Source organism: Vicugna pacos, chromosome 11 (assembly GCF_048564905.1).
Source record: "Vicugna pacos chromosome 11, VicPac4, whole genome shotgun sequence".
In the NCBI taxonomy this organism is placed as follows: Eukaryota; Metazoa; Chordata; class Mammalia; order Artiodactyla; family Camelidae; genus Vicugna; species Vicugna pacos.
In genome coordinates this window covers 64,154,556-64,181,451 of record NC_132997.1, presented here as the reverse complement: position 1 = coordinate 64,181,451, position 26,896 = coordinate 64,154,556, and the positions used below count along the sequence as shown (strand labels likewise).

Genomic DNA, 26,896 nt, shown 5'->3' with positions numbered 1-26,896 from the left:
TGCTGCCAAAGGAAATTAGAATAGAAAAAGGTTTAGAAAATAATTCAGGTGGAAAAGGAATATTATGATTGAAAAGAGAAAAAAAGGCCACAGCTTAAAACTGGTTTACCTTGGGATATGATTTATTATTCATGTGACAGCTACCAACAGTATTAAATAATATTTTGACTATTTATATTGGAACATAAAATAATAAAGAATTAATGTGTTTTAATTTTATCATTGTTTTAATTAACATCAACATTAATAACCTTAATAAATAAAAATCTGTAAGGAATTGTTTTTGGTTTAAGCTTCACAGCGCAGAGTCATTTATGGTTCTAAAGCACTTTAAGTGTCACATAATTCTTTTTAACAGATTCAACCTTGTTTTAAATTGTCCCTCTTTTTTTCTCTCCAATCACATTAAATATAATCAAGTTCATTAGGAAGAAGGGTAGGGCACACAAAATAATGATATGGTTGTAATATATTTATTATTATATTTAAGACATAATCTCCATTTTTCTTTTTACCAAAATGTGTATTGTTGGCACTCAAGCATTAAGCATGTTTTCAGAAACTCTTTTGTGATTAAGAAAATTGCCCTTCCTCAGATTTTGCAGGTATCACTTCCTACTGCCTCCTGATTTCACCTGTAAGTATTTAAAGAAAACGGTCTCTATTGGTCTGTTTCATGATAATTTGTACTTCGTTGTGAATCTGATTCAATCTGTTAGCTACTGTCACTATTCCAGAAAACCAGTTCTTTTTAAATGCGTTCATCTTGATTTCCAAGTAACTAAGGACTTATGCATTCTAAACTATTAGTCAGTTAGGTCATTTGCTTATTTCATTTTCTTACTGAGAAGCTATAAGATAAACTATTAAATTTATCTTTGAAAAGGTGAGCAGTTGATCTTTATTCACCCATTGAATAATAGACTTAAAACCCCAAAACAAAGAAGCAACAAATGTACAAGAAGATAGATAGCAAAGCATGCTTACAGGTTTTGTTGAAATAAAGGAAAATACCCATTTTGAAAAAATATAAATCAGTCCTTCCTATAACATAAATATTTTCTTAATAAGCCTGATATAGCATAACACCGTAAAGCCCTTACCTCTGATGTATAAACTCTCCTGCAAGGCAGAAACGAAGAAATCAGTATTAAAGACCTTGAATTTTCAGGTTAAATCGAATTATAGTTAAAGGTATTTTAAGAAAATCTGAGAAAAACCGAGAAGGTAATTTTTCATAAAAATTATCTCAGAGAAATAAAATTTTGTGGGAGTATCAAGACAAGGAATATCAAGGTTGCATGCCTGTATTATTAACAACAAATATCACCCCAAGACCCTTATTCCATATGAATGCCAAACCATAAACAAACAAACAATCTATTTTATCCCAGTGGTGTATAATAACATACTTTGACTCTATTATGATCAATTCAATTAAAAATATTCTACAGCATCCTTGTCCTAGACAAGTATCGATACATGTAAGATACTCATTTGGGGAAAAGATACGCTTCATACATGAAAAACATCAGTACAGGATGAAACATTATCTCAATGTCTGGAACATATTCTTCCAAATGTCTGTAACATTTCTTTGTGTGAATTTATTCTAAAAATAATGAATACAAAATATTGTTTAGCCTTAAAGGTCAATTACATTAGACATAAAGTGAAAAGAGTTTTTAGAGCTCTAACAGCCATTCAGTATTACATAGAGATTTATAAAGTTTAAACGGACCATAAGTTGGTGAGACATTTGACTGCACTTGAGAGGGAAATAAGTATTGAATGTCTTCAATGTTGAATGTCATTAATTATGAAGGTTTTTCCTTTATTATTCATTAACCACTTCACCTACAGTATTAAACAAGTGCTTTTGAACATGCTATACAGAATTAATAAACAACTGAAATGAAGATTTATTGTGAAGACTTTCTACTACTTTCTAAAGTCCAACAATCTCTGTAGAAAATTTATTTTTACATATTACAAGGACTTTACAAGACAGGTCTGCTTATTTGAATGCATCTTAGTGGTTAAGGCATTGTTGATTGAAACAGCTAGTATTAATGATAACATAATGCTTGTAAGCATATATTGCTATCAGCAGTTTATTTCAGTAGTTCCCCCTTATCTGTGGTTTCTCTACCTGTGGTGTCAGATACCTGTGGTCAATCGTGGTTAAAAAATATTAAATGGAAAATTCCAGAAATAAACAATTTACAAGTTTTAAATCTTGCTCCATATCAAATAGTGTTATGAAACCTTACACCATCCTGCTCTGTCCCTCCCAGGATATGAATAGTCCCTTTTTCCAGTGTATCCACACTGTATACACTACCTGCTCCTTAGTATAAGGGGGAAAAAACATATATAGGGTCCGGTACTATCCGAGGATTCAGGCATCTACTAAGGGTCTTGAACCGTATTGCCTGTGGATGAGGGGGGACTACTGCATCTGAAATAGATCTGTAATGAGTTTTGCACAGTGCTTACATAGTTCTACTAATAGTTACGCGCACGATAATCCTAAAGCATTTAGAAGTTTAGACATTTTCAAATTTTACTCAGCTTGTATCTTATCTTTTAGAAACAAAATAGAGAAAGCTCATACTTAGGTTTTAATAATACGATTGAGTCACATGCATAATATAAAATGTCTAATCAAACTTAGACTTTATTTTCTAGAACATTTAAATTGCCTCGTTTCATTAGTAATATTTTCCATAAATGTAGGAAATAAAGTATCAGTAGATGGACTATACTGTGTACTACTCTGTTTCCATTAACCTCTCTGTGTTGCCTTTTATTTGGTTATTTGTATTGTTTGTCTTAGTTCGAAGGCAAAAAGTAACTTATAAAAGGTAAACAATAGCATCAATATGTATACTTATCTGTGCTTTCTATTAACATGACTTTATATTGATCCTTATAAAACCAATCATACAGTATTGATGCATCTTTTTATGCAATTTATATCCAATGTGTATTATTCATTTTACATGATTTATATACATTACTGTTTACTTTTAACAATAAGGAAAATATATGGTTACCTGTTTATGTCTTTTAATAGTAATATGGTCACCTTTTTATGTCTTTTGGTGCATAATACATGTAGAAGAAAAAAAAGGTATTTTTATTTAGAGGTTGGTTGTTAGGTTGTGGGGGCTTAGGGGTTGTGGAGAGGAATAATATTTTGGCTTGTGTCCTCAAAGACTATTTTTAGGTCTCATGTAGAAGATATTCCAAGTGATTTTTATGATGAAGGAATCTCTAAATATAATGTGTCAGTAAAAAAATAGATGATAAAATATAAAACGTGGGAATAGATGTTTCATTTAAAAAATGTAAAATGCTAATGTTTAAATTATAAAAATGGTATTAAAAAGGATAATGTAACAATTTAGTAAGACTATATGTACCTATATAAAATTATTTGGATTTCTGATATTTCATTGGTAATTATATATAGATTTCATTATCAAAGAATTCTAAGAAATTTCTTTCACATTTCCAAGCAGTTGATACAAAATAGCTTAGAAAAACACATACACACTCACATTAAAGGCTTACACAATGGTGAATAATACCTCATCAGAGTCCACCAAAAAGCACAAGTTGTCATGCATATGACCAGCTGCCAACAAAAACTCCAACTAAAGTTTTTTCAGTAGAAGAGAGGAAAAAATCATGTTCAAGAACCCCAAGAAAGAAATTACTCTTGGTTTGGATGAAAAGAATCTGAAGTAGAGGAGCTAATGAAAATGATTAACTTTACAGATTATTATTTTCATTTGATATTGTTAATTAGGGGTGCCAGACCAAAGTCTTGAAGAAATGTCATGTAATATGAGTTGAACCAAATTGTTGAAATGATGCATTGTAGGGCTGTGAATCTATATTTATATACTTACAATGATAATTATCAAACAAGACCTTTGCCTATGTTTTGGAACTGTGTTTTTCTCTGTGCACTTAAATCTTCTAAAATATTAAAACTTCAGAGTAGAATAAATAATTATTTTCAAAGTGGAGATTTCCAGTAAATAAAATGTATTCCATGTTTGAGATGGAAAAAAATAAAGTAATTCCTTCCTTGATGGTCAAGTGTAGCTTTCATTAAGATAGAAGCATAGTATTTAGCTTAGGTGATGCCCTTAAGAATTTAACAAGTTGAGCTCTAAGATATGAGAACAACTACAACTACAGAAATTTCTACCTAGAGTATACATTTTTTATTTTCTTTGCCTAAAACAAAGAGCAGAGACCTATATAAAACTGGTGGACATTCACCAGATACAGTCCCCATTGATTGATTTCTATTTAAAATTTTTATATTGCATTCCTACACCATAGGCTAAATTTGGATGATTTACCCATGGCAATTAAAAGTAGCTAAGAATAAAGTCAATAGTGCACTTTTCTACAATTTTAATAGACAAGCACGTTTTATATTTTTGATAAACTTAATGAAAAAATAATTCTCAACAATGAAATAGTAACTAAATTCATACTAGATAAAACTTTGTAAACATTTAATCTTTTGATGAAACGGATTAGAATTTCTTTATTAAACTGGAGATAAATATAATTTTTGAAGAATCATGATAAAATTGTAACTAAGGAGATGGTATAGTAATGTGGACAAGCAAAACTAAAGAGCACTTTAAACATCTGTGAGAACAATGAAATGTGTTACAAAAGTCAACAACTCAAGGTTTATTTCCATTATAAAGAAGGGAAGAGAAAGCACAATGAGAAATAAATAGAATAAGACAGAGACTGAAAAAAGTAAAAGATTTATCAAATGTGTAAGCATACTAGTAACATAAAAGAAGCCAGAGAAAAGGTAGTTTTTACAAGAAAACCGATGTCTACATCTATAGCACCTGAGATTTATTTTGGAATACTATAATGCCTGTCATCTCCTATATTTCTAGAGACATAACATTTTACTTTGGTAGTATTTCTTCTTACCAAGTACACAGGCTTCAAGGAAATAACAGAACATATGATATTTTTTAGCTTATCTGTAACAGTCAGCTGTTTTCCTGGAGCACTCATAGAAAACTCTGATCAAAAAATAAACGTGAAACTTACTTAACGTGATAAACAAACCACGGGTTTAGGCTGGATATCTAACTTTCATGCCCACATACTCCCACTGAAAAATAGATTGAAATTACTTACTTTTTAAAAAAATGTAGACAAATAATGCTATTTCGTAGTTAAGAAAATTAAGGTAAATCTATAATATGAGTTAGTAATGATGAGATTAATAATCTTTTAAATTAAGAATGAATCAAAAAACAGCATTGCATTGAGTTTGGGGTAAAAGAATGGAATCTTCTTTAATGTTCAAATTTGATTCCACTCAAAGGTTATGGTCAACAAAAGAGTTGTCCAGTTAAAACAGGAAATGCACCATCACAGAGAAGTAGACTGACTGTGAGACTGTTTTTCAATTCCTCCAACAATATTGTGCACATTCTCCTGGTTTGGTTCAGGTGTCATTTCCATATTTGTTGTCTCTGAAGGGCAACTCATTTGAAGTTTTGAGAGTTGTGCTGGTGGATAATTTTTTTCTATTTGACTGTACATGTTAGCTACTGACTTTTCAAGTTCTGCTAAGTTTTTGATATGCTTGAGGATGCCTTTTGGTTCCCTTTGAGGATCTGCATGACACACTGTTGTTGCTGTCGATAGCTGTATCATAGTGGACTTCACTTCCTCGGCTGGTGTCACGCTGACAGTGCATTTAATCGCTGGTGCACACACACACTTAGTGGATGGAACTGAAGTTGAAGGAGGCAGTGGAAAAGAAAAAGGAGGAGATGGTGGAGGAAGAGAGGGAAGTGAAGGTAGAAAAGGTAGAGGAGAAGCAGAGGGAGGAGGAGGGAGAAGTGGAGACCGAGAACAGGGAAGAGGATTAGAAGGAGGAGAAGGAGGAAGACAGGAAAGAGCAAAAGGAGTAAGGCTAAGAGGAGGAGGAGGAGGAGGGAGAGGAGGAGGAGGAGGAGAAGGGGGAGGAGGTGAAGGAGAAGAAGGAGGAGGAGAAGGAGAAAAGGAGGGAGGAGGAGGAGGAGGAGAAGAAGGAGGAGGAGGAGGAGGACAGATTTTTAGTGGATGGGGAAGATTTTCGAAAATTTTCCTCTTGGCTTGGACAGTCATCGTACCAGTGGGTACTTCTCTCCCAAAGAGCGCAGGATCTAAAATGCAAGGCATTGAAGGAGAAAATTCCAAGGAACAGTCAGCAGGAGAAACGGTGACATTAGGTTCAGATTTGAGTTCTACAGTTCTCGAAACAGTTGGCAAAGTGGAGAATGAGGAGTGAGACCAAGGAGAGGAAAGTGAAGAGTCTGAAGACAGAGACAGCAACTGTTCTGTTCCTCGTCTACTCGGTGATTCACTTTGCCTTATTTCCTCTTTCTCTGTTAAATCTGTATCTTCAGCAGTGAGTAAGGGATTACTGTTCCCTCTTTTGTTTGGGTTAGTCCTGGTGCTTTCATGGTCAGCTTTCTGCCTGTTGCTTTGCCATTGGTTTAAAGCTATGGTTTCTGATCTTTTGGGAAGCTCCCACATTGGTCTCCTAGGTATGCAGACTGGCCGATTCCACATCCTCAGAATCTTTTCTCTCGGGCCCCTCAGAAACTCATTCTTGGCTTGTGTTTTGGGTAAAAATGACTCTACAAAATCTGTTCTCAGTGAAAAGTCTGAATTTGTTGCTCTTTGATTTATATTTTCCTTATAAAGGGTATTGTGGGTACTTAAGGTATCCTCATCAGGTATCAGTGTGAATTCTCTTGCAGACTTGGGCCAGCTGTTCTTAAGAGATCCATCTACACGAGCCTGCTCGTGAGTCTCAATAGTACTGGAAGGAAAGTGCTGGTGTTTCCTGTCTTCTGAGACTGATTTATGTTCCCTGCTTTGTTGGAAATGGTAGAGAAGGAAAAGACTTGAAAGAAAAGAAGATAATGAAATGTAAGGAAACAGGCTGTGACATAGCTTTCATGAGAAAGATGTTTTTATGGTTCTCATATCTACTTCAAAATATAAAAGGCCAAATAACACTAATCTACTGAAGCAAGACATCACTGTCATGTTCCTGTTCTCACAAAGGCAGGGAAGGAAGAGCTTGAGAGCTGTGAGTAGCATGAGAAATTTTCATTAAAAAAAAAAAAAGTCTCATTCGGTACACTGACTTTTTTCTTTTTTTTAATTAGTTTGATACAGCGAAGTATCCATAACCATACATAACAGGTCTCTCGTGTATAAATCACAATTCTCTAAACTGCAGCCCAGCATTTTGGCTGGTGGTTTTGTACCGTTTGCCTTGGTTGAAGATGCTCAGGGCTGACTGTTTTGGGAAATAGGATCCTTAGCTGTATCTGATTCAGTACTGCACATTATCTCTCATCTTAGTAATTCTGTCCTGGAGCTAAAAGCACTCTCCTCTCTGAGATAAACCTTGCAAAATAATACAGAAAGAGATTTTTCTATCCCTTAGATTAAGAGAATTAAAGTCCCCAAGGACAGACAGAAGAATTTCTCTCATATAGTTCAAAATCACAGCTGAGAAACTGAACTTAAGAATCTTGACAGAGATTATTTCCTTCCATTTCAATTTTATGCTAAATATATTTGAAAACATTATACATATTACAAATAAGAAAAGGAGCTGTTGGTATTTTTTTCTGAACATGATCTAGATAAAATTTTAGACCAAGACTCACTTTAATGAAAAGATCTATTATTGTAACAGTTTTGATATCACTGAAAGATTGTCTCAGACATGGATACTGAGTCATAGGTCCTGTGAGTCATCAATAGAACTGAACAAGTCAAAGAGCACAAATCAGTGTCTCTAAAGAAAGCAGTAGGGCCCTTCCCCTAGGAAGAATGGAGGACTTGTGGTTTTAAGTAGCATCTCATTAGACTTTGCTCTCAAGCTCAAACAGAGTAACAGATTTATTTTCATTATTGTTTAATATTTACCCACATAGCAGAAATGAAATAAAAGGGAAATATTTTGAAAAATTAAACAGTCACACTGAAAAACTAGGATGAGAAGTGAGGCAATAAAATTATATATAAAACCAAAGTCATTATTGTGTCATTTGGCAAAAACACAAACTGCAACAAAGAAGTCTCATAGGTGGTTAGGACCTCCTGAATAATTCAGAAAGTGGACAGAATTTGTATTAAAGAAACAGCAACCACTTTTCAAAATCTTGAAAAGTCATTTAAAAAACAGGGTTGAAAGTATATAGCAATGTTTCTGGGTAGATCTATCGTTGGTTTTATTTTTCTTGTAAAGAACTATCTATACAATTATACCACATCACCTTTGATTGAACGATATCCATAAATATTTTTAACAAATTAAAAACAAGGAGATTTTTGAAATTCCTTTTGGTTGGCACAGGTAATGTTAGTGGGAACATTTGTTTAAATTCATGCAATTTCATGGTATCAAAAGGGAATGTGGTACAGAGGATATAACTTTCTTTTTAAAAGTCAATGACTGTAGAGTAAAAAATGAAGATTACTATACATAGGATAAAACAGCATTTAAGCTATTCTATTGCATCTTTTTTTTTCTAATGCCCTTGTATTAGAATGATATTATTTACTTACTTATGCCTATGTATCCACAGGTGAGAAAGAGAAAACATGTGATAGAAAAAAAAAGTTTTAACTATAGTTAATTTGAGATGATTATGAAAATACTAATAGGAACTTTCTTTAAACACTTAATATGTATATCCCCCCAAAATGCATGTATTTTTTCTTTTCTTTGTATTTATTCACAACAATAATTTTAATAATGCTTTAGATAAAATCAGATGACATTTATTTAGTTGTCCTATCACAGAAAACTACAACTAGCTATCTATTTCCTATACATAGGTAAAATTCACCTCTATTAAATACGGATGACTTTAATTCTAAAACAGAAATTTTAAACAAGGTTCTAAGAATTGCTTCTATGGCCTACCTAAAAAGTTAGTCCATACTGATTTATAAAGAAGATATAAGCATGTTTTGGAAGCAATATAGAAGTACTGTGATTACTAATACAGAGTCAATCTACATGAAGTTATCAGTTACTTCATGAAGCTTTTTTTCAAAATGACCTTTGAGTTGAAAAAAAAATTGATAATTCATTTGGAGATAGCTTATTTTCTAGTAATTTATGATTAGAATCCTTATAAAAAGTTTTTCAATAGGTAAGTTAAACATTTGTTAAAGATAGTTAAATATGTAGAACTTTAAATACCTCAATAAATATATATTAAAATTGCCAAATCCTCTATCATATTTTTCAAATAAAAATAGTTCCTAAATGTTGCTATTTGAAAATTATCACCAAACTATATTGATTTCTATGATGTAATAGTATACCTGCTTTTGTTAAATAAAAGTGAATATATATCCCTCACTAATTTCAAATAAAACATACTCAACTTTACACATACATTTTTTTTAGTTTCAAACATTTTTTGTTAGAGGTGGTTGACATAATCAAAGAAAATCAAATCTTATTGGCTCAATTCCTACATTCACCAATAATTCAAAAAGAGAACATCATTTTCAACTTATAAAAAATGAAAAAAATATTTAAAGCATGAATCCTGTATTATATTATTACTCTAGAAATAGCATTTTAAGCCTTAAGTTCTTTTGAATTCAATTTTAGCATTAAAATATATATTAAAGTCAGTTTTAATATTTTAAAAACTATATTAATGTAACTTGTATAACAGTATTAATATGGCAACTAATATTGATACATGTTTAAAACGTTTTCATATTAAAAGATAAATTTCATAATTTTTGAAGCTTGCTTTATTCCTACTAGTAAATGCTACAAATGTAACACAGTATAATGTGTTTTAGTCCCTCAACTCCACCAAATTCCAGTTAATAAAAGTTTTCCTGGATTTAATTTAGTCATATTCTAAATTTTATATCCTTGTTAGTTTCACATTTTATGTCCTATTATAGTTACTCTTGAATTTTTAAAATATAGACAAATTAAATATCTCTCAAAGGAATCAGGTTTTGAGAGTAGCATCATTACAGAAACTATAAAGCTATGAAGACCTTTAACAATAATTTTAAAGTCTTTTTCAAAAATGATGATTTAATATTGCTTAGAGATTCCAAATAGTATAAGAGAAATACTAAGCTCTAAGAGCAGTCTCCTTTGAGAGGAATATAATGAAAAGAATATTCTCAAGTGGTTGGATATTTAACGTTAATTCTTTATTTTCATTCAGATTTTAATTATCATATTTTATAATGTCTTAAAACAGTACCTTAGAAAAGTCTATTATTTTAGACCATAGAATTGGTTTTTGATTACCAAATAGGAGCTGGCTTTTGATATTAAATCAGAAGTTACTATTTTATGATTGTGCTTTATTTTTCTCATTTCTTATGAGAAAAAAAATTTTCAGAATCAGTATTTTATTTGGGGGGAAAATGACTGATTCTGAAGCTTGAGAGATTAAATAGAATAGTCAAGCTCTTCATTTGCAAATGTCTCCTCAAACTAAATACTTCTTTCCTGTTAGTTTTTTTTTAATGTTCTTTTGTTTGTTTTGTTTTTATTTTTTGGTTATTACTTCTCAAATTAACTTTTCCTAGGTTCTCATGTTAACAATTTTCTGTTTAAGAAATGTACTAATCCAAGCAGGCTGTAAACTATATTTCCACTCAAGGAAATTTCAAATTAAATACTCACCACACAGCATCCATCAAAACCCATTTACTTCTAAAAGCCCCTGAAAGATCTACTTACATTGTGCTGTCCCCAAGTTCTTCATAGAGATGAGCACCCGGAGGTGGTGGGGGCGGCGGCGGCATGGCCACTGGTGCTGGGGCAGGCGCTGCTGGTTTAGCTGCAGGTAAGGCGGACTGGATTCGGGCTGTCTTGGTGCACTCAGCTTGACGTCTTTGTTAAAGTAAGGATGTTTTTGTAAACTTCATTTTAGAAATCATATACTTATCATTAGGCTACCTTTTAATATTAAGGACCAGTTATCAGAGGAACCCACCTAAAAATTCTTTTACCAAATACTTGAACTTATTAACTGATATAATTGTGAAAGCATCCCCGGAGTATCTTTTATGTAAAACCCATTCCCCTTAGTTTTTTAAAATACTGACTACTTGAAAAACGGGTAGAATTCGGTAGAAATATTTGCAAATTAAATTAAATGATAATATTAAAGGGAGAAAGGCAAAATATTTATACAATTTGGTAATTGGTAATTGTTTAATGGATCTCTTTCATAATGTGAGGCATACAGAAGATACATAATTTTCCTTTATTATTCATCTTCCATGTATTTAAAGAAAACTTATTTTATTTAAAAGTGATTTTAGAAGGGAAGGTTATAGCTCTGTGCTGTAGTGCATGTTAGCATGCACAAGGGTCGTAGGTTCAGTCCCCAGTACCTCCATTAAAATAAATAAGTAAATATACCTAATATACCGTCCCTACAAAACAAAACAAAACAAAAATCCCCCCCAAAACAAAGTGATTTTAAACATTTTTGACATTAGTTTACAAAGACTGTGTAGGTGTGCACATTTAGGAGGAAGATTTGGTTAGCTTTTATTTCCTGTGGATTGCTAAGAATGCCTGTGATTCTTGCATTAGAGCTAGATTGCTTTTTTTTTTTTTTTTACTTTCTTGGACACATTGTTAATTCCTTCCTCAAAACCAAGATCTCAAAGGGTGGAAGCTATCAGGGCAAACTGTCTTTTTCACATTTCTTCCACTTGTATCCAGTTATATAAAATCAGCTCTGTTCTATATACACAAAACCAGAAAGGAATTAGAACTAGAAAGTATAAATTTCTTGAAAATACAAAGCAGACAAATAAACAGAACAAATTATTGGTTCTGGGCAGGCAGACTACCTTATCAGTATTATCTGGAGTTTTTCTTTCCCCATTACATGAAATCATATGCAAAATATTAGTAATTATACTTACACTTTAAACCTGTTTGAGAAAGCAATGAGTAAGAAAAAAAGAGAAAGCTACATGAGAAATATGGCATTCATAATATTTTAACATCTGACTTATTCTAAAATATGAATAATTTACTGGTTTAACTCATAATGACCTAGACTTAATGACCTATTAGGAAAACCAAGTATTTCAATTCAGAAAGTGAAAATAGTGAACACTTTATTATTAATGTCACAGTCCTACAAGCTGTTCAAAACATTCATTGCAGGAAAACAAAGAAATGGGCCAAATGGAGTAAGAAAAACTGGATTAAAACATGAATATGTGAATTTCAACTCTGACAGAGAAATGGAATATTAAAGATGATCTGATCTTTATAATTGGCTTCTTGGTTTGCTGCGCTTGAAGAATATTAAAGAAGTGCAGTCAGGCAGCAAGCCCCGATAATGCTCTTGGTCTCACTTTGAAGCAGAAGCGAGAACTGGAAGGTGCCACTCCTGGGCAATGAATTTATGACACTTTTTTTTTTTCACATTTGCCTCTTAGTTTTCAATGCATGGCGAATTTCAAAGACACATCTTAATATGAAAGAATAACCATTCATTCCAATCTATTTACAAGCAGAATACGAGGGTACAAAAGTTAGATTTTTAAATACTTGAATTTTACTTTGAAACATGAATGGTGTGAAACACATTTTGTTTCTTCTGTTAATCTTTACCAAGTGGTGACTTAATTGATTCCTAGAGTGTCAAGCTGATTACTCAACTAAAAATAATTAAATAATGCATCTTTGTAATGTTTAAATATTAAGCATCTTAATTTAAAAAAAATTCAGACGACTGAGTATAGCATCCAGGGTGCTTCAGTTTTGATCACTGCATTGTGTGCCAAATATAAGAAGTTCTCTCGCTGCTTTTACTGCCTGCAGGATACAATAAAGCTCCTCTGGGAAACAGCTGAATGAAAAAGAATGACTGTAATACAGGTTATATTTAACAGGAAAATTAATATTGGTTTGATGGCTTAAAATTTAAAACATTTGTCGAGTATTAAGTGTGTTCAGAGGCTTTAGATTTGGCATATGAATTGATTTATTAAGCATCCATTGAATTCCAATAGATCAACCTAAATATTATATTTGCAACTTCACATTCCTTTGTGATGATAAATATTCCTATAGTATCCTCATGCAGAGCATACTTTTCAGCTTTCAGGTTGGAATTACCTTACCTTATGTAATTCAGATGAAAATTCTCAGTGTTAGAGAACAAAGATAATAGTTTAAGAATATAAAAGGACTATTTTGGGACTTTCCCTGTAGGTATTTTAAATGATGAATAGTAGTTCTACCGTTATTTCTTCTTACTGTTTGTTATGTCACGTAATTCATATGATTTATGACTCCTGTCTATTATTTATTTTCATTTTGTGCCACCCTGAGGGCTACCTCTCTTCTTAACCTGTTACACAATTTTTTCACCAATCATCGCCAACAGGGACATACTTAAGATGTACAGCCCTCTATCACAAAGGTTCTCCATGCCTAGTGTCACATAAAGAATAGCCTACTAGACTATGTTAAGTATAGATGTTTACAATTAGCTAAAAATTACTTGACTTCTTTGAAGCCTAAACAAGAAAAATACAGATATTTTAAGTGGGTGTGTTTGCCTGGAGGAACCAGAAAAAATTTGACCTGTATGGTCAAAATTTGCTGTTGGATGTTACAAAGGCTCTAGCAAGGCTACCCAGGAAAGAAGAAACCATGTGGAAAATTACCCGGGTGTGCTGTGATTTTTAGATGATTTTGCGAACACCTTGATCATCTGCATGGAGGTAAATTTAACAATATGGATAAAAACCTACCATGACAATCCAGTTAGGTTACAGACCTTCTTCTGGAACTCAGGTGTATGCACAGGACATTCCACTGCCTCTTCCCCTAGTGCCTTCTCTCCCAAGGTTCTTAACCTGATGCCGAGCATAAACAAAGCTATAGGAGGTAACCTAATATTCCTACTGGATAGGAATGTATTAGGAGCCCAGAACACTGAGCAATCTGTGAAAAATGTTTTGAAAGCTTATATTGTTTTCCCATAAAGGAAGGTCATTTGGAACAAGGAAAATACAGTACTCCCAGAATGGCTGCACACTATCGTACAACTACAGAGCCATGTACCAGACACAGTTTTCTGATAACGCCTTCTTGAGGAACGATCCCTATTCAGCATCTATGAATACTTACTGTCTGTAGCTGACCAAGACCACCAAGATGGCAGGGATACAGCAGAGGATGATGATGAAGGCCAGGGCCAGCAAGGCCCCTTCTGTATAGCCTAGACTTTCTCCCCGCTTTTTAATGCTGGTCACTGCCTCTGGAGTCCGGATCTCCAGAATGCGTCCTCCTTCCCCATAATGCGGCTGAAAGTCTTTATTGATATCGAGCAGTTTGCCATCCAAAAATCTTTATTGTTAGATAAACAGTAAAATCAATGATGTTAACAGAGAAAGGCCTTTTTGTAAACAAAATATTTTTTGTAATCTCCTTAATATTTTCTTTAATTACAACCTATGCTGAGTCAGAAGTCTTACTATAAATAAGAAAAGCATACATAAAAAGCAAGAGCAATAAAGCAGAGTAACACCTCTGTATGCACATATTCAAGATATTAATAAAAATGCCCCTGGCTTAATATGCTTACAGACTTGGGGAAAATAATTACCAATGTCATTGAACTTTATATCACTATGTTGAGATTATTTACATTATTAAGTTATTCAGGCAGAATAAAATATGTCTAAATTATATAGCATAGTTTAAAAATATATTCCTGCATCCTGTCTCCTTCAGTTCTCAGAATAATCCTGTGAAATAGAACATTAATACTGATTTACTGCAGACCACAATGCTGAAGTTATAGAAACAAATCTTAGACACCAACTCAAGGCTTCAGACTCAGAATATATGTATTTCATCACACCATCTTACATGTTGACACTCTTAGATCTCAAACCAAAACATTTTTATGGGCAAAGAGCAAACAAATTTAAAGACTTTTTTTTTTCTTCCTAGAAAGAGAAAACTAAAGAAATGATGCAGGTGGTAAATCAGTGCTCTTAGGATGACAGAAATCAGTGGTTGATTTATTCTAGGAGTTCATGCAAACCCTTTCTCTATATAATGCAATTCCAACTATGGGCATTGTGTTGGAGAGGAGAATTAAAGATTGTTACTTCATTTTGTTAGAGTGAGCAATTGTGTTATATATTTCATGCTGTAATTAGCAGGTAATTTTATTTTTCAAAATTCCTCAGGAACATTTGAATAATCCTTTACAAATCCTACAATATTGATATAATTGTGTCCTGAATACCACAAAGCCACAGTATGTCTTAGGTTGTTTTCTTTTTGAATTTTTAAAGACATTTATCTATAAAGGCGAAGCTTCTTATAGAGAATTGGAAAACACAGAACAGTCCAAAAGGCAGAATTACTCAAAGGCCCACATGCAAAGCAGCCACTGCTAACATTTAGGTATTCTCAAGTCTAATCTTTTTGGACAGTCCAAAAGGCAGAATTACTCAAAGGCCCACATGCAAAGCAGCCACTGCTAACATTTAGGTATTCTCAAGTCTTATCTTTTTTTGTTGTTATTAATAATTTTCTATACTTGCAATTATACAGCATATACAAAGTAAAAATATTATTATAGAAATATGTCTTAATATGAGACACCACACTATGATGAAAATGTAGAAAAAAGAAATGTGAAAGAAAAAAAATTAAATGACTCCAAATTTTACATTCAAATAACAACCAATGAATGCCATGCATGTGCATCTTATTGACTATTTTATTCCTTTCAACATTTCATTCTAATTTTTCCAGTGATTGTGATGACTTTAAATCTAGCTGAATACACTGTTCATAGCTTTCATATAGAAAGAAAAACAGAGATGCCTGATGTCAGATATGAATTCCACTGAAGAGTTTATTAATCTTCCAATTTAAGAAATCTACTGGCTCAGATAATTCAATTTGATTTTAAAGCTACACCTCTTTTAGTCAAGTTTTCATACTATAACACAAGGCAGGTGGGATGCTTTGAGGGTTTTTTTGTGGTTTTCTTTTTTTTTTTTTTTATACAAATACGCTTTTGAAAATGTGCTTTTTATCGCAGTTTTCCTGGGCCTTTTTTTTTAGGTATGTTAAGAAGTACAATTAAGGTTCATCCATTGTTCCAAGTACCAGATTGGAACAGAATAGTAGAACTTTTTGAATTGTATATCAGATAAAGTAAGAAACTCCAAATGAAGTGCAGATTAAGAGTTGGGTCACAAAAATACATACATGTCATTAGAAACTGGGAAGGCTGAGAATTAGAGGGAGATCATTAACTGCAGGGGAAAATTACTCTTATCTTGTGGATCCACAGATCACAATTCTACTGGATTCTATATCCAAACCTCCTAAAGGGAGATGAGTCTCTTTACAGTACAGCAACCCCAGTATTTAGATATTTATTTGGTTTATTTCTTAATTTAGGTAACTGTCATAAGTAATTGTTTACTCGAAGTGTTGATCGCTTCTGAACCCATATCTCATCTAGAATATCTTTCCTTTTTGCTGTATACCTGTGAAACAACTTGCCTGGGTAAAAAATTCTTGAGTGATAACATTTTTCCTTAAAACACCGTGGATTGGATTCCATTGACTTTTGGCATTTTGTCATGCAGGTGGAATGTGTAAGCCTTATCTAATTTGTGTTCCTTTCTATTTAAGTCATTTTTATTCTATTTCAATAGTTTTAAGACATACTCAGGTACTTTTTGAGGACACATGACAACATTTTCATTGATTCTGCCTGTTAACATAATTAAATCTTTTAATTATATTTTCAGGTTTTGTTCCTGTGAGAACTATTACAATTTTTACTTTAGAGATCCATGCAATTATCCGGTTGTATCTTAATTGTCCTCTAAATACATGTTGACTTCTCTTGTGATTTCTGTTTTTTCCTTAATATGCTATGAGCTTCTTATGTTTATACTTCATTTTACCAATTCATTTTTAAGATGCTTTTTCATTTTAGGCAAGGTGGAATCCAGATAGTGGATTTTAGGAGATTATTTTCCTAAGGTGGAAAAATTAGCCCCAAGAAACTTCAGGCCTTTGTTTTATATTTTTTCTGCTTTCAGGACTAAGAACTCTACTGTCTGCTAACATCCATGTCAATCCTTGAAGATGAAATCTAATTGACGTTCTCTGGAATGTGAGCTAACCCACACCTAGCCAGGGTGAGCAGAGGTTCCGAATGGCCTGAGGGGACAGCACTTCGTCGAGGCCCATAGCCAGCCTGGAGAGGGTCAGTTCTCACTATTCTTTTGTGGAGCATTTTTGATCAGAAACAGGGAAGAATTCAGGGCATGTAAAACACACACACCATTTCACTATCCCTTACGGTCTTATTTACTACTAAAAATGTTGAACTGTTTGCCAGTGGTTTCTGGAAAAGAATATTTCCAGCGATACATACAGTCGATCTCTGAGTCATCAAGGTGTTGTTTCCTTTATTTTGTGTTTCACTATTTATTACTGAGCCTGTTTTTATCCCTGCTTATTTTAGAAAAGAAAGAAATCTGTCAGATTCAACATCAATAAAGAAATGTGATTTTCTCTTTATTCTCATCGGCAGTCTACTAGCTGCTGGATGAAAATCATTTTCACTTCCAAGGGGGAGGTGAACAAATCCCTTTCCAGTATTTAGCCAACATTAATTGATTACTGCTCTGTTTTCCTGAGATGTGGTAAATTCATAAACCGGTCCCACGTCTCCTGACTCACTCAGCTGATGGAGCACGTGAAAACGCGTTTCTCTGCCTCCATTTACTTGTGTGGAGCACAACTTTCAAAGAACAACATGTAACCACCAGTCCACCCTGCCATTTACCTTGATGATTTCACTGTTCCAATGTACATATGGATGTAGAAATAAAGGGGAGGGTGAGCAGGGGAATGCATTCTGTACTTGACAAAAATCCATACCTAAATGGTGGAGGGGCAACTATTTCCCTGGTCGGTAGACAATCTGGGTCCCTGAAACAGGTTTACAGAGCAGGCAGTGGTTAACACATCTGCCCACATCCATTTCACTTGGATAAGGTTGCTCTGCTTAATAAAGGAAACGAGGGGTGGGCCACTATTTACTCTCTACAGTTCCACAATTATTTTAAATAGATTCTAATTTTCATTTTCCAATTATTTGAATTTTCAGTATTCTGAATTTTTTTCTGGACTTAGGAAGGTGAAAGAAGTTTTATCAGAGCTTAGTAGTTAGATTTCTTTTAAAGTATATGATTTTAAACACTGTACAGTTTGTGGAATATACCAGCTTTCCCTACCTTCTTTATCTCTCATTTACCATCTGGACAGACTAAGTAGACTGGACATGTAAGATAAGTATAAAAACTAAAACTGTACTTCCTTAGTTTTTAATTTAATTTAATTTAATTTTAAAATAGTATGTTCTGTTTCTGCTTAGGCTGCAGAAAGCAACAAGAGAATGTGGCATCCTCCCTAAGGACAGGAAGGTCATATGACACCAAAATTATAATTTTTTTGCAAGCAAGAAGCCAAGTTCCAAAGAGTGACAATTTCCTCCAGCAATGGGATGAGACCATGTGTCAATTCACCTTTTCAGAATGAAGTGAAAGTTGCAGCCCTAACTGCAAACAAAATAAATCAGCTAAAATTTTAATACATTTTACAAACCTAAGTGTGTATCAGCATGGAAGGTTAGAGTAAGAGCCCCACAAACACAAGTAGGGGTTTTTACTCACTCACAAACTCTTCCATGGACTTCCAAAAGATAGATTAGGGACAGGGCAGGAGACCAGAGAAATCCTCTTCTGCAGGGATATAGGAAGTAATCAGCTAAGGCTGGGACACTCTGCAGTTCTCTGGACCTGTGTCGCATACAAAGCAAATGCCATAGAAAGAGAGGGAGAAAGTACTCCCATCCCTAGGGCTCAAGGAAAGGTCCACTGCTTCTGGGGTAGCATTATAAGCAAGAATCCACTACCCATCTGGGAGGAGCAGGAGCTGTCTTGGACCTAGGACCCTGCAGTACAGGGCAGAGGTCTGCTACTGGTTAGGGACGGGCAGGGATCTCTCTTACACCCAAGAAATTCCACAAATACGAAGGAGAGAATGGAAGTCAAGGGAAGGAGGAGAAGAAAAGCTGACAAAGCTCAACAAGAGAAACAGAGAACCCCCTACCCCGCGTTGTTCCATCCCCACCACGAGAGTAGAACCAAGCAACAAGAAAGGGCAGTTCACCACATCAGGAAAGTTAGCAGAACGGAGAGAAACCCTTTCTGTGGCGCAGGCATGCGGGGTCTGCTGAAGATAAAGAGCGATAGGGCCAGACATGGAGATAACCCAGATATTAGAGCTATCACACAGGGACTCGGATACAACTCTGACTAATATGCTACAGGACTTAGTGGAAGGCAGAAGACATGCCTGAACTGATGGAGAAATTCAGTTAATTGGTAGGAACTGTAAGAAAGAACCAAATGGAAATGCAAGCATATTTTTTTAAGATACAAGGAATTTCTTCAATGAGCTTATCAATAGGCTAACACAGATGAATCTGTGAACTTGGTAACAAGGCACCAGAAATTATCCAAACTAAAACACAAAGAGACAAGAATGTTAAGGGAAGGGAGAAGGACAAAAACAAAGCATGCAAAAACTGTGAATTTAATCAGAGTCCCAGAAAAGAAATAGAGAGAAAACAGGTATAAGAAATATTTGAAGAGATACTGTCTGAGCACATTCCAGAATGAAACAACAAAAAGCCCAAACAAACAAAAGACACAACAGGCCTTCCTCAAAAAAGAAGAACAATCTCAAATAAACAAATTAACCCACCACCTGAATGAATTAGAAAAAGAAGAACAAAAAGCCCCAAAAAAGCAGCAGAAGGAAGGAAATAATAAAGATTAGAGAGGAATTAAATACAACAGAGATTAACAAGACCATAGAAAAAATCAACCAAACCAAAAGCTGGTTTTTTGAAGAAGTAAATAAAATCGACAAACCTCTGGCCAAACTCACAAAGAAGAAAAAAGAGAGAGCACAAATTAGCAAAATAAGAAAGGAAAATGGAGAAATTACAACAAATAAAATAGAAATACAGAATATTATACGAGAATATTATGAAAAACTATATGGAACCAAACTGGATAACCTAGAGGAGATGGACAAGTTTCTGGAAACATACTGTCCACCAAAACTGAATCAAGAAGAAACTGAACACCTGAACAATCCGATCACTAGAAAGGAAATAGAAATAGCAATTAAAAACCTCCCTACAAATAAAAGTCCAGGACCGGACGGCTTCACCGGGGAATTCTACCAAACATACAAAGAAAAACTCATACCAGTCTTTCTCAAACTTTTCCAGACAATTGAAAAGGAGGGAATACTCCCAAACTCATTCTATGAAGCCACCATTACCCTGATACCAAAACCAGGCAAAGACACTACAAAAAAAGAGAATAATAGGCCAATATCACTGATGAATATAGACGCCAAAATCCTCACCAAAATTTTAGCAAATAGAATCCAACAACACATAAAAAAGATTATACATCATGACCAAGTGGGGTTCATCCCAGGGACACAAGGCTGGTTCAACATACACAAATCAATCAATGTAATACATCACATCAACAAGAGAAAGGACAAAAACCACATGATCATCTCAATCGATGCAGAAAAAGCATTTGATAAAATTCAACACCCATTTATAATAAAAACTCTCGCCAAAGTGGGTACAGAGGGAACATATCTCAACATAATAAAAGCTATATATGACAAACCTACAGCCAGCACAGTACTCAACGGTGAAAAACTCAAAAGCTTCCCACTAAAATCTGGGACAAGACAAGGATGCCCACTATCACCACTCCTATTCAACATAGTCCTGGAAGTCCTAGCCACAGCAGTCAGGCAAGAGAAAGAAATAAAAGGGATCCAAATTGGAAAAGAAGAGGTAAAAGTGTCATTATATGCTGATGACATGTTACTATATATAGAAAACCCTAAAAGGTCCACACAAAAGCTACTAGAGCTGATTGAAGAATTCAGCAAGGTAGCAGGTTACAAAATTAACGTTCAAAAATCAGTTGCATTTCTTTACACTAACGATAAATCAACAGAAAAAGAAAGTAAAGAAACAATCCCCTTTAAAATAGCACCCAAAGTAATAAAATATCTGGGAATAAATCTCACCAAGGAGGTGAAAGAATTATACACAGAAAATTATAAACCATTGATGAAGGAAATTAAAAAAGACTTTAAAAAATGGAAAGATATTCCATGCTCTTGGATTGGAAGAATCAATATTGTTAAAATGGTCACACTGCCCAAGGCAATCTACAGATTTAATACAATCCCTATCCAATTACCCAGGACATATTTCACAGAACTAGAACAAATCATAATAAAATTTATATGGAACCATCAAAGACCTAGAATTGCCAAAGCATTACTGAAGAGAAAGAAAGAGGCTGGAGGAATAACTCTCCCAGACTTCAGACAATACTATAGAGCTACAGTCATCAAGACAGCATGGTATTGGTACCAAAACAGACATAGAGACCAATGGAACAGAATAGAGAGCCCAGAAATGAACCCATAAACTTTTGGTCAACTCATCTTCGACAAAGGAGGCAAGAATATACAATGGAATAAAGACAGTCTCTTCAGCAAATGGTGTTGGGAAAACTGGACAGCAGCATGTAAAACAATGAAGCTAGAACACACCCTTACACCATATACAAAAATCAACTCAAAATGGATTAAAGACTTAAACATAAGACAAGATACAATAAACCTCCTAGAGGAAAACATAGGCAAAACATTATCTGACATACATTTCAAAAATTTCTCCTAGAAGAAGTAAAAGCAAGAATAAACAAATGGGACCTGATGAAACTTACAAGCTTCTGCACAGCAAAGGAAACCAGAAGTAAATCAAGAAGAAAACCTACGGAATGGGAGAAAATTTTTGCAAGTGAAACCGACAAAGGCTTGATCTCCAGAATATATAAGCAGCTCATACGACTCAATAAGAAAAAAATAAACAACCCAATCCAAAAATGAGCAGAAGACCTAAACAAGCAATTCTCCAAGGAAGACATACAAATGATCAAAAAGCACATGAAAAAATGCTCAATATCACTAATTATCAGAGAAATGCAAATCAAAACTACAATGAGGTATCACCTCACACCAGTCAGAATGGCCGTCATTCAAAAATCCACAAATGACAAATGCTGGAGAGGCTGTGGAGAAAGGGGAACCCTCCTACACTGCTGGTGGGAATGCAGTTTGGTGCAGCCACTATGGAAAACAGTGTGGAGATTCCTCAAAAGACTAGGAATCCCACTCCTGGGCTTGTATCCAGAAGGAAATCTACTTCAGGATGACACCTGCACCCCAATGTTCATAGCAGCACTATTTACAATAGCCAAAACATGGAAACAGCCTAAATGTCCATCAACAGGTGACTGGATAAAGAAGAGGTGGTATATTTATACAATGGAATACTACTCAGCCATAAAAACCGACAACATAATGCCATTTGCAGCAACATGGATGCTCCTGGAGAATGTCATTCTAAGTGAAGTAAGCCAGAAAGAGAAAGAAAAATACCATATGAGATCGCTCATATGTGGAATCTAAAAAACAAAAACAAACAAACAAACAAAAACAAAGCATAAATACAGGACAGAAATAGACTCACAGACAGAGAATATAGATTAGATGTTACCAGGGGGGTGGAGGGTGGGAAGGGATAGACTGGGATTTCAAAATTGTAGAATAGATAAACAAGATTACACTGTATAGCACTGGGAAATATACACAAAATGTTATGATAACTCACAGAAAAAAAAATGTGACAATGAGTGTGTATATGTCCATGAATGACTGAAAAATTGTGCTGAACACTGGAATTTGACACAACATTGTAAAATGATTATAAATCAATAAAAAATGTTTAAAAAAAGGACACAAATTAAAGCTCAGAGACATACAAAAAGAATAAAAGCAAGATAAAGTAATATATATTTTTGCAGAAAATCTAAACAATTTAGATAATTAAAATTAGAAAAATCAAAATACTCATAAACTCGTGAAACAAATTAGGTAATAACTATCACTGAAGCCATTCCAGTCTTCCCTATGTGTTTACAAGTGTTTTTTTAAAATTCTGATAGCGTTAAATCAGTTTTTTAAAACTGAACTGAACTCCTTGGAGGACATCTTTTTTTGTTTCTAATTCTTTGGCCTGAAAGTTATAACATTCTCAGAAGCTTGGATTTTAGGCTAAAGAGAAATTGAGAGAATGATCTTGTTTCCACTGATCTGGGCATTAGGCAACAATCTTAAGTTGTTGTAGTATATCTGTTCAGTGTTAGAAAGTAAATTTTCAGTAACCTTCATAACTTCATTTTAATAAGATCTGTGCACTATCAGCCTTAGATTATTAAATATATCTATATAATTTCATAACAAAATATTTCAAGGAACAATCCTAGGGTTTAAATTAGACCACTGTTTCTCAGCTACTAGTAGTTCCAGGTGAAGACTGATAAAGCACAATGCTAATACTAGTCTGTCTATCCTCTCCTCAATATAAAGGTTTTTTTTCTTTATTTTATAGTTATTCTATACCTTATCCCTTCCTTCCTGGCTATAGTAGTTATTCTATTGAATTTAGATCTTTACTCTTCACAATATAATCTAGGTTTGGGAAAACTTGTTTAGAATGAAGGATGCTTATCGTATACTTCATAGTGTCTGTCAGTTGAAATCTAACTGGCTTCAGTGCTCATATCTTTTATCTCTAAAATGTTTATAAGTACACCTTGAATTATAAATCATTACTTTACTCTTTAAAGCCAGACTATTAGCTTGAAGAAAACAGAAATTTTTATATTTAGGAAAAACATTTTAAATTCAAACAACCTACCACCATATTTCAAAATAAAACCAGTGTATACAAACTCCAGAAAACAGATGGATTTAAATAAATGTTAAAAATGACAAAACAGAAAATAGAAAGAAGATATGAATTATTTTAAAGTATATTTCTAAAAATATTCTTTAGTTAATAAAGCAAGCTAAAATTGGCTTAGTGGATCTATATGCTGCTTCATTTGGATAATGATTCTAAAGCCTGAGAGTAAACTGCTTTTGTCATGTATATTTCCCCACAGGGATTAGTATACTATCTTGCATATGCCCCAAATATCTGTTATATATAAACTGATGAATAATATACTTATTAACTATGGCTTTTAAAAAAATTAAGTTGATATTAAATCACTATTTCACTGTTTCTAAAATAGGAGCAGTGAAATTTTGCTGATGAGCAGATATAAAGTAAAACAAAATTCAGAATTTATGAGTTTTAATAAACGGGTAAGTAGATTTTTACTAAATAAAAACATGCTCCCTCATATGGATATATACGTAAATTTGTATGTGCATATATTTATTTATATGCTGTTTATTATATATGTTGACAAAGAAAAACTAAATTCCGAAATAATGGATTTTGGTACATATGTGTGTGTGTGTGTGTATATATATATATATATACATATTTCTAAATATTTAGACTATATACATATGATTATAGATCATTGTGTATTTTTACTAAAAAAAAATGTATTTTACTTTTGGTAAGAATTGAGTTCCAAGAATCTTTCGGACACTAGGTGTCACTAGAGTAAAGGAGAAATTAACAACAACAAAAAAGCTATTCAAGAATAATTTTCAAAGGAGAATATATAGTAATGTTTTGTTTAAGATTCTGTATTTTCTTTATTTTTAGGATTTATAACTCAAACATTTAAATTCATACCAAGATGAAATATCACATAGGTTACAGACTTGGATGGAAGTGATTACCCCTCTGCCCTCCATCCCCAAGTCAAGGGAAAAATCAGATACTCATTTTTGCTGATTCAGTAAGACATTAAAGAAAGCTAAGGCTTGTTCTTAAAATTCAAGGCTACGGACACCATCACCGGTAAACTGCCACTTTAAGAAGGGGTCAGCGCTTTCCTCTCAGTCAGGGTCTTGGAGCAGGAGTGGGAGCTGATGCAAAGTGACCTGAATGAACTGCTCATTGTTCTTAAGTATACGGGACAATCTGACATCTCAGGGGGAGCATAATTTCTTAAGTCACTTTAATCTCACACTTACATCTTAAACTTCTAGGCATGAGGACTCTAGGTTTTGTTTCTTAGATTCTTTTTTCTTGCTGATACTTCACTTTCAGCAACATTTTGGTGGGTTTTAAACTTAAGTACATACAAGCTTATATCAGGATTATCTATCGGTGATATTGTAACCAGAGAGCTGTTACAGATAATAAAAGTACTTACTTAAAAAGCTCATTTCTGTCGATGGCTCTGTTGGTTTGGGGGTCGATGGCATAGACAGTCAAGTCACACTTGGTATAGTCTTCTAGAGAAAAGGCGTCACCGTGCCGGCGAGCACCGATGGACTCCACCACAACCTTGGCGCCAGGAATTTGCTCCTGAACATAGCGATCCAAAATCCTATAAATCAAACAGAACACAAACATGACATTCAGATGGGCTCACTAGGGGAAAAAAAAATCACATTCAACTTGAAATGACATTTAGTACATGAAAAATGATGACAGCTTGGATTTTGCTAATGTTTACTGAATATGAACTTTGAAAAAAAAGTCCCTATATATTTAGAGCATTTAACTCCCAATGATGCTGGAAGCTGAGTAAGAAAGAAAGAGGTTATCAACCATGTCCTATTTAAGTCTCGACTTTAAAAATTTATGATACCATTTGAGCTTTTACATGGCTCATGGGAAATACCAGCTATGTTGTACAAGTAGAGCTGTCTATGCTTTATAGGAGCCATAGGGTCTTAGAACTCGAGTTCATATGGTCGGTGTCATAAATTACACCTTCCACCAGATTGTGTGATACGTGGCACTTGGCCACAGGCCAAGGTGCAAGAGTAGGATACCTATTTTCTTAAGTGTATAAAGACCCTTTGAGCATTATAGCAATGGGAGGTATTTTGCTATGCTACGCTCACCAGGTTAAGATAAAAATATTGCTTGCAAATCTCAGAATTTATTTAAGTGAATACAAACAACCAAAAGATACCTCATTTAATGTAGAATGAGTAGTAAGTCACAATGAAAAAACAAATAATGTTAACCTATAGGTAATTTTCTATAAAGTACAATTTTTTTCTAAATGAATAACTTGATTTTAATTGAAAATATTAATTAGTGCCAAGTAAGTGTTTGTTATCTGTATTGCCACAAATGGCAATTTTTAATGTTCTTTTCCTTATTAAAAACTTTATATTATTAATTCCTGAAGATTAACATTAGAATGCATATATTAAATATTTATAGGCATTTATATGCAAATGAATTAACTTTAGTATCTATACATGGAAAATATTTTAAAATTTATGATTCAGTGTTCCTCTTGGCGTCCAAGCTGTGAGGCATTTTGGAGGAGCAACGGGTAATATTCTAAGGACCACTGATACAATAGGAAATAACTTTTACTCTGGATGCCTAAATTGACCTGCTTCCTGCTCTCTTTAAGTAAAATGTTGCCTTCAGAGTCTGGTATGTGCTCAGTTTGCCCTTGTTGAAAGAACAAACAGGATACTGAACCTTGGAGGAAATGGCTGTATACCATGCAGCACAAGTCTGTGGTGTTCACACCCGGGGACATGATCAATGTACATGCAGTGTTAGCTCGTTTGCTTTTTAATTTGTGTAGAGGAGCACAGTTGACGTCTGTC

The 26,896-nt window shown here is 33.8% G+C and overlaps 1 protein-coding gene across 1 annotated transcript in view; it reads right to left on the bottom strand.

The window, feature by feature from the left end:
• Positions 1–5,326: 5,326 nt before the first annotated feature.
• LOC102539006 (protocadherin-15) overlaps positions 5,327–26,896 on the bottom strand; it is a 379,801-nt gene continuing 358,231 nt past the window's right edge. Inside the window, exons 27-30 of the mRNA XM_072971518.1 lie at positions 25,468–25,644; positions 14,243–14,461; positions 10,814–10,966; positions 5,327–6,961 (exon numbers count right to left, since the gene is read on the bottom strand). Coding sequence (XP_072827619.1) covers positions 5,434–6,961; positions 10,814–10,966; positions 14,243–14,461; positions 25,468–25,644 — 2,077 coding nt within the window. The 3' untranslated portion in view covers positions 5,327–5,433. The remainder of the gene's footprint in view (positions 6,962–10,813; positions 10,967–14,242; positions 14,462–25,467; positions 25,645–26,896) is intronic.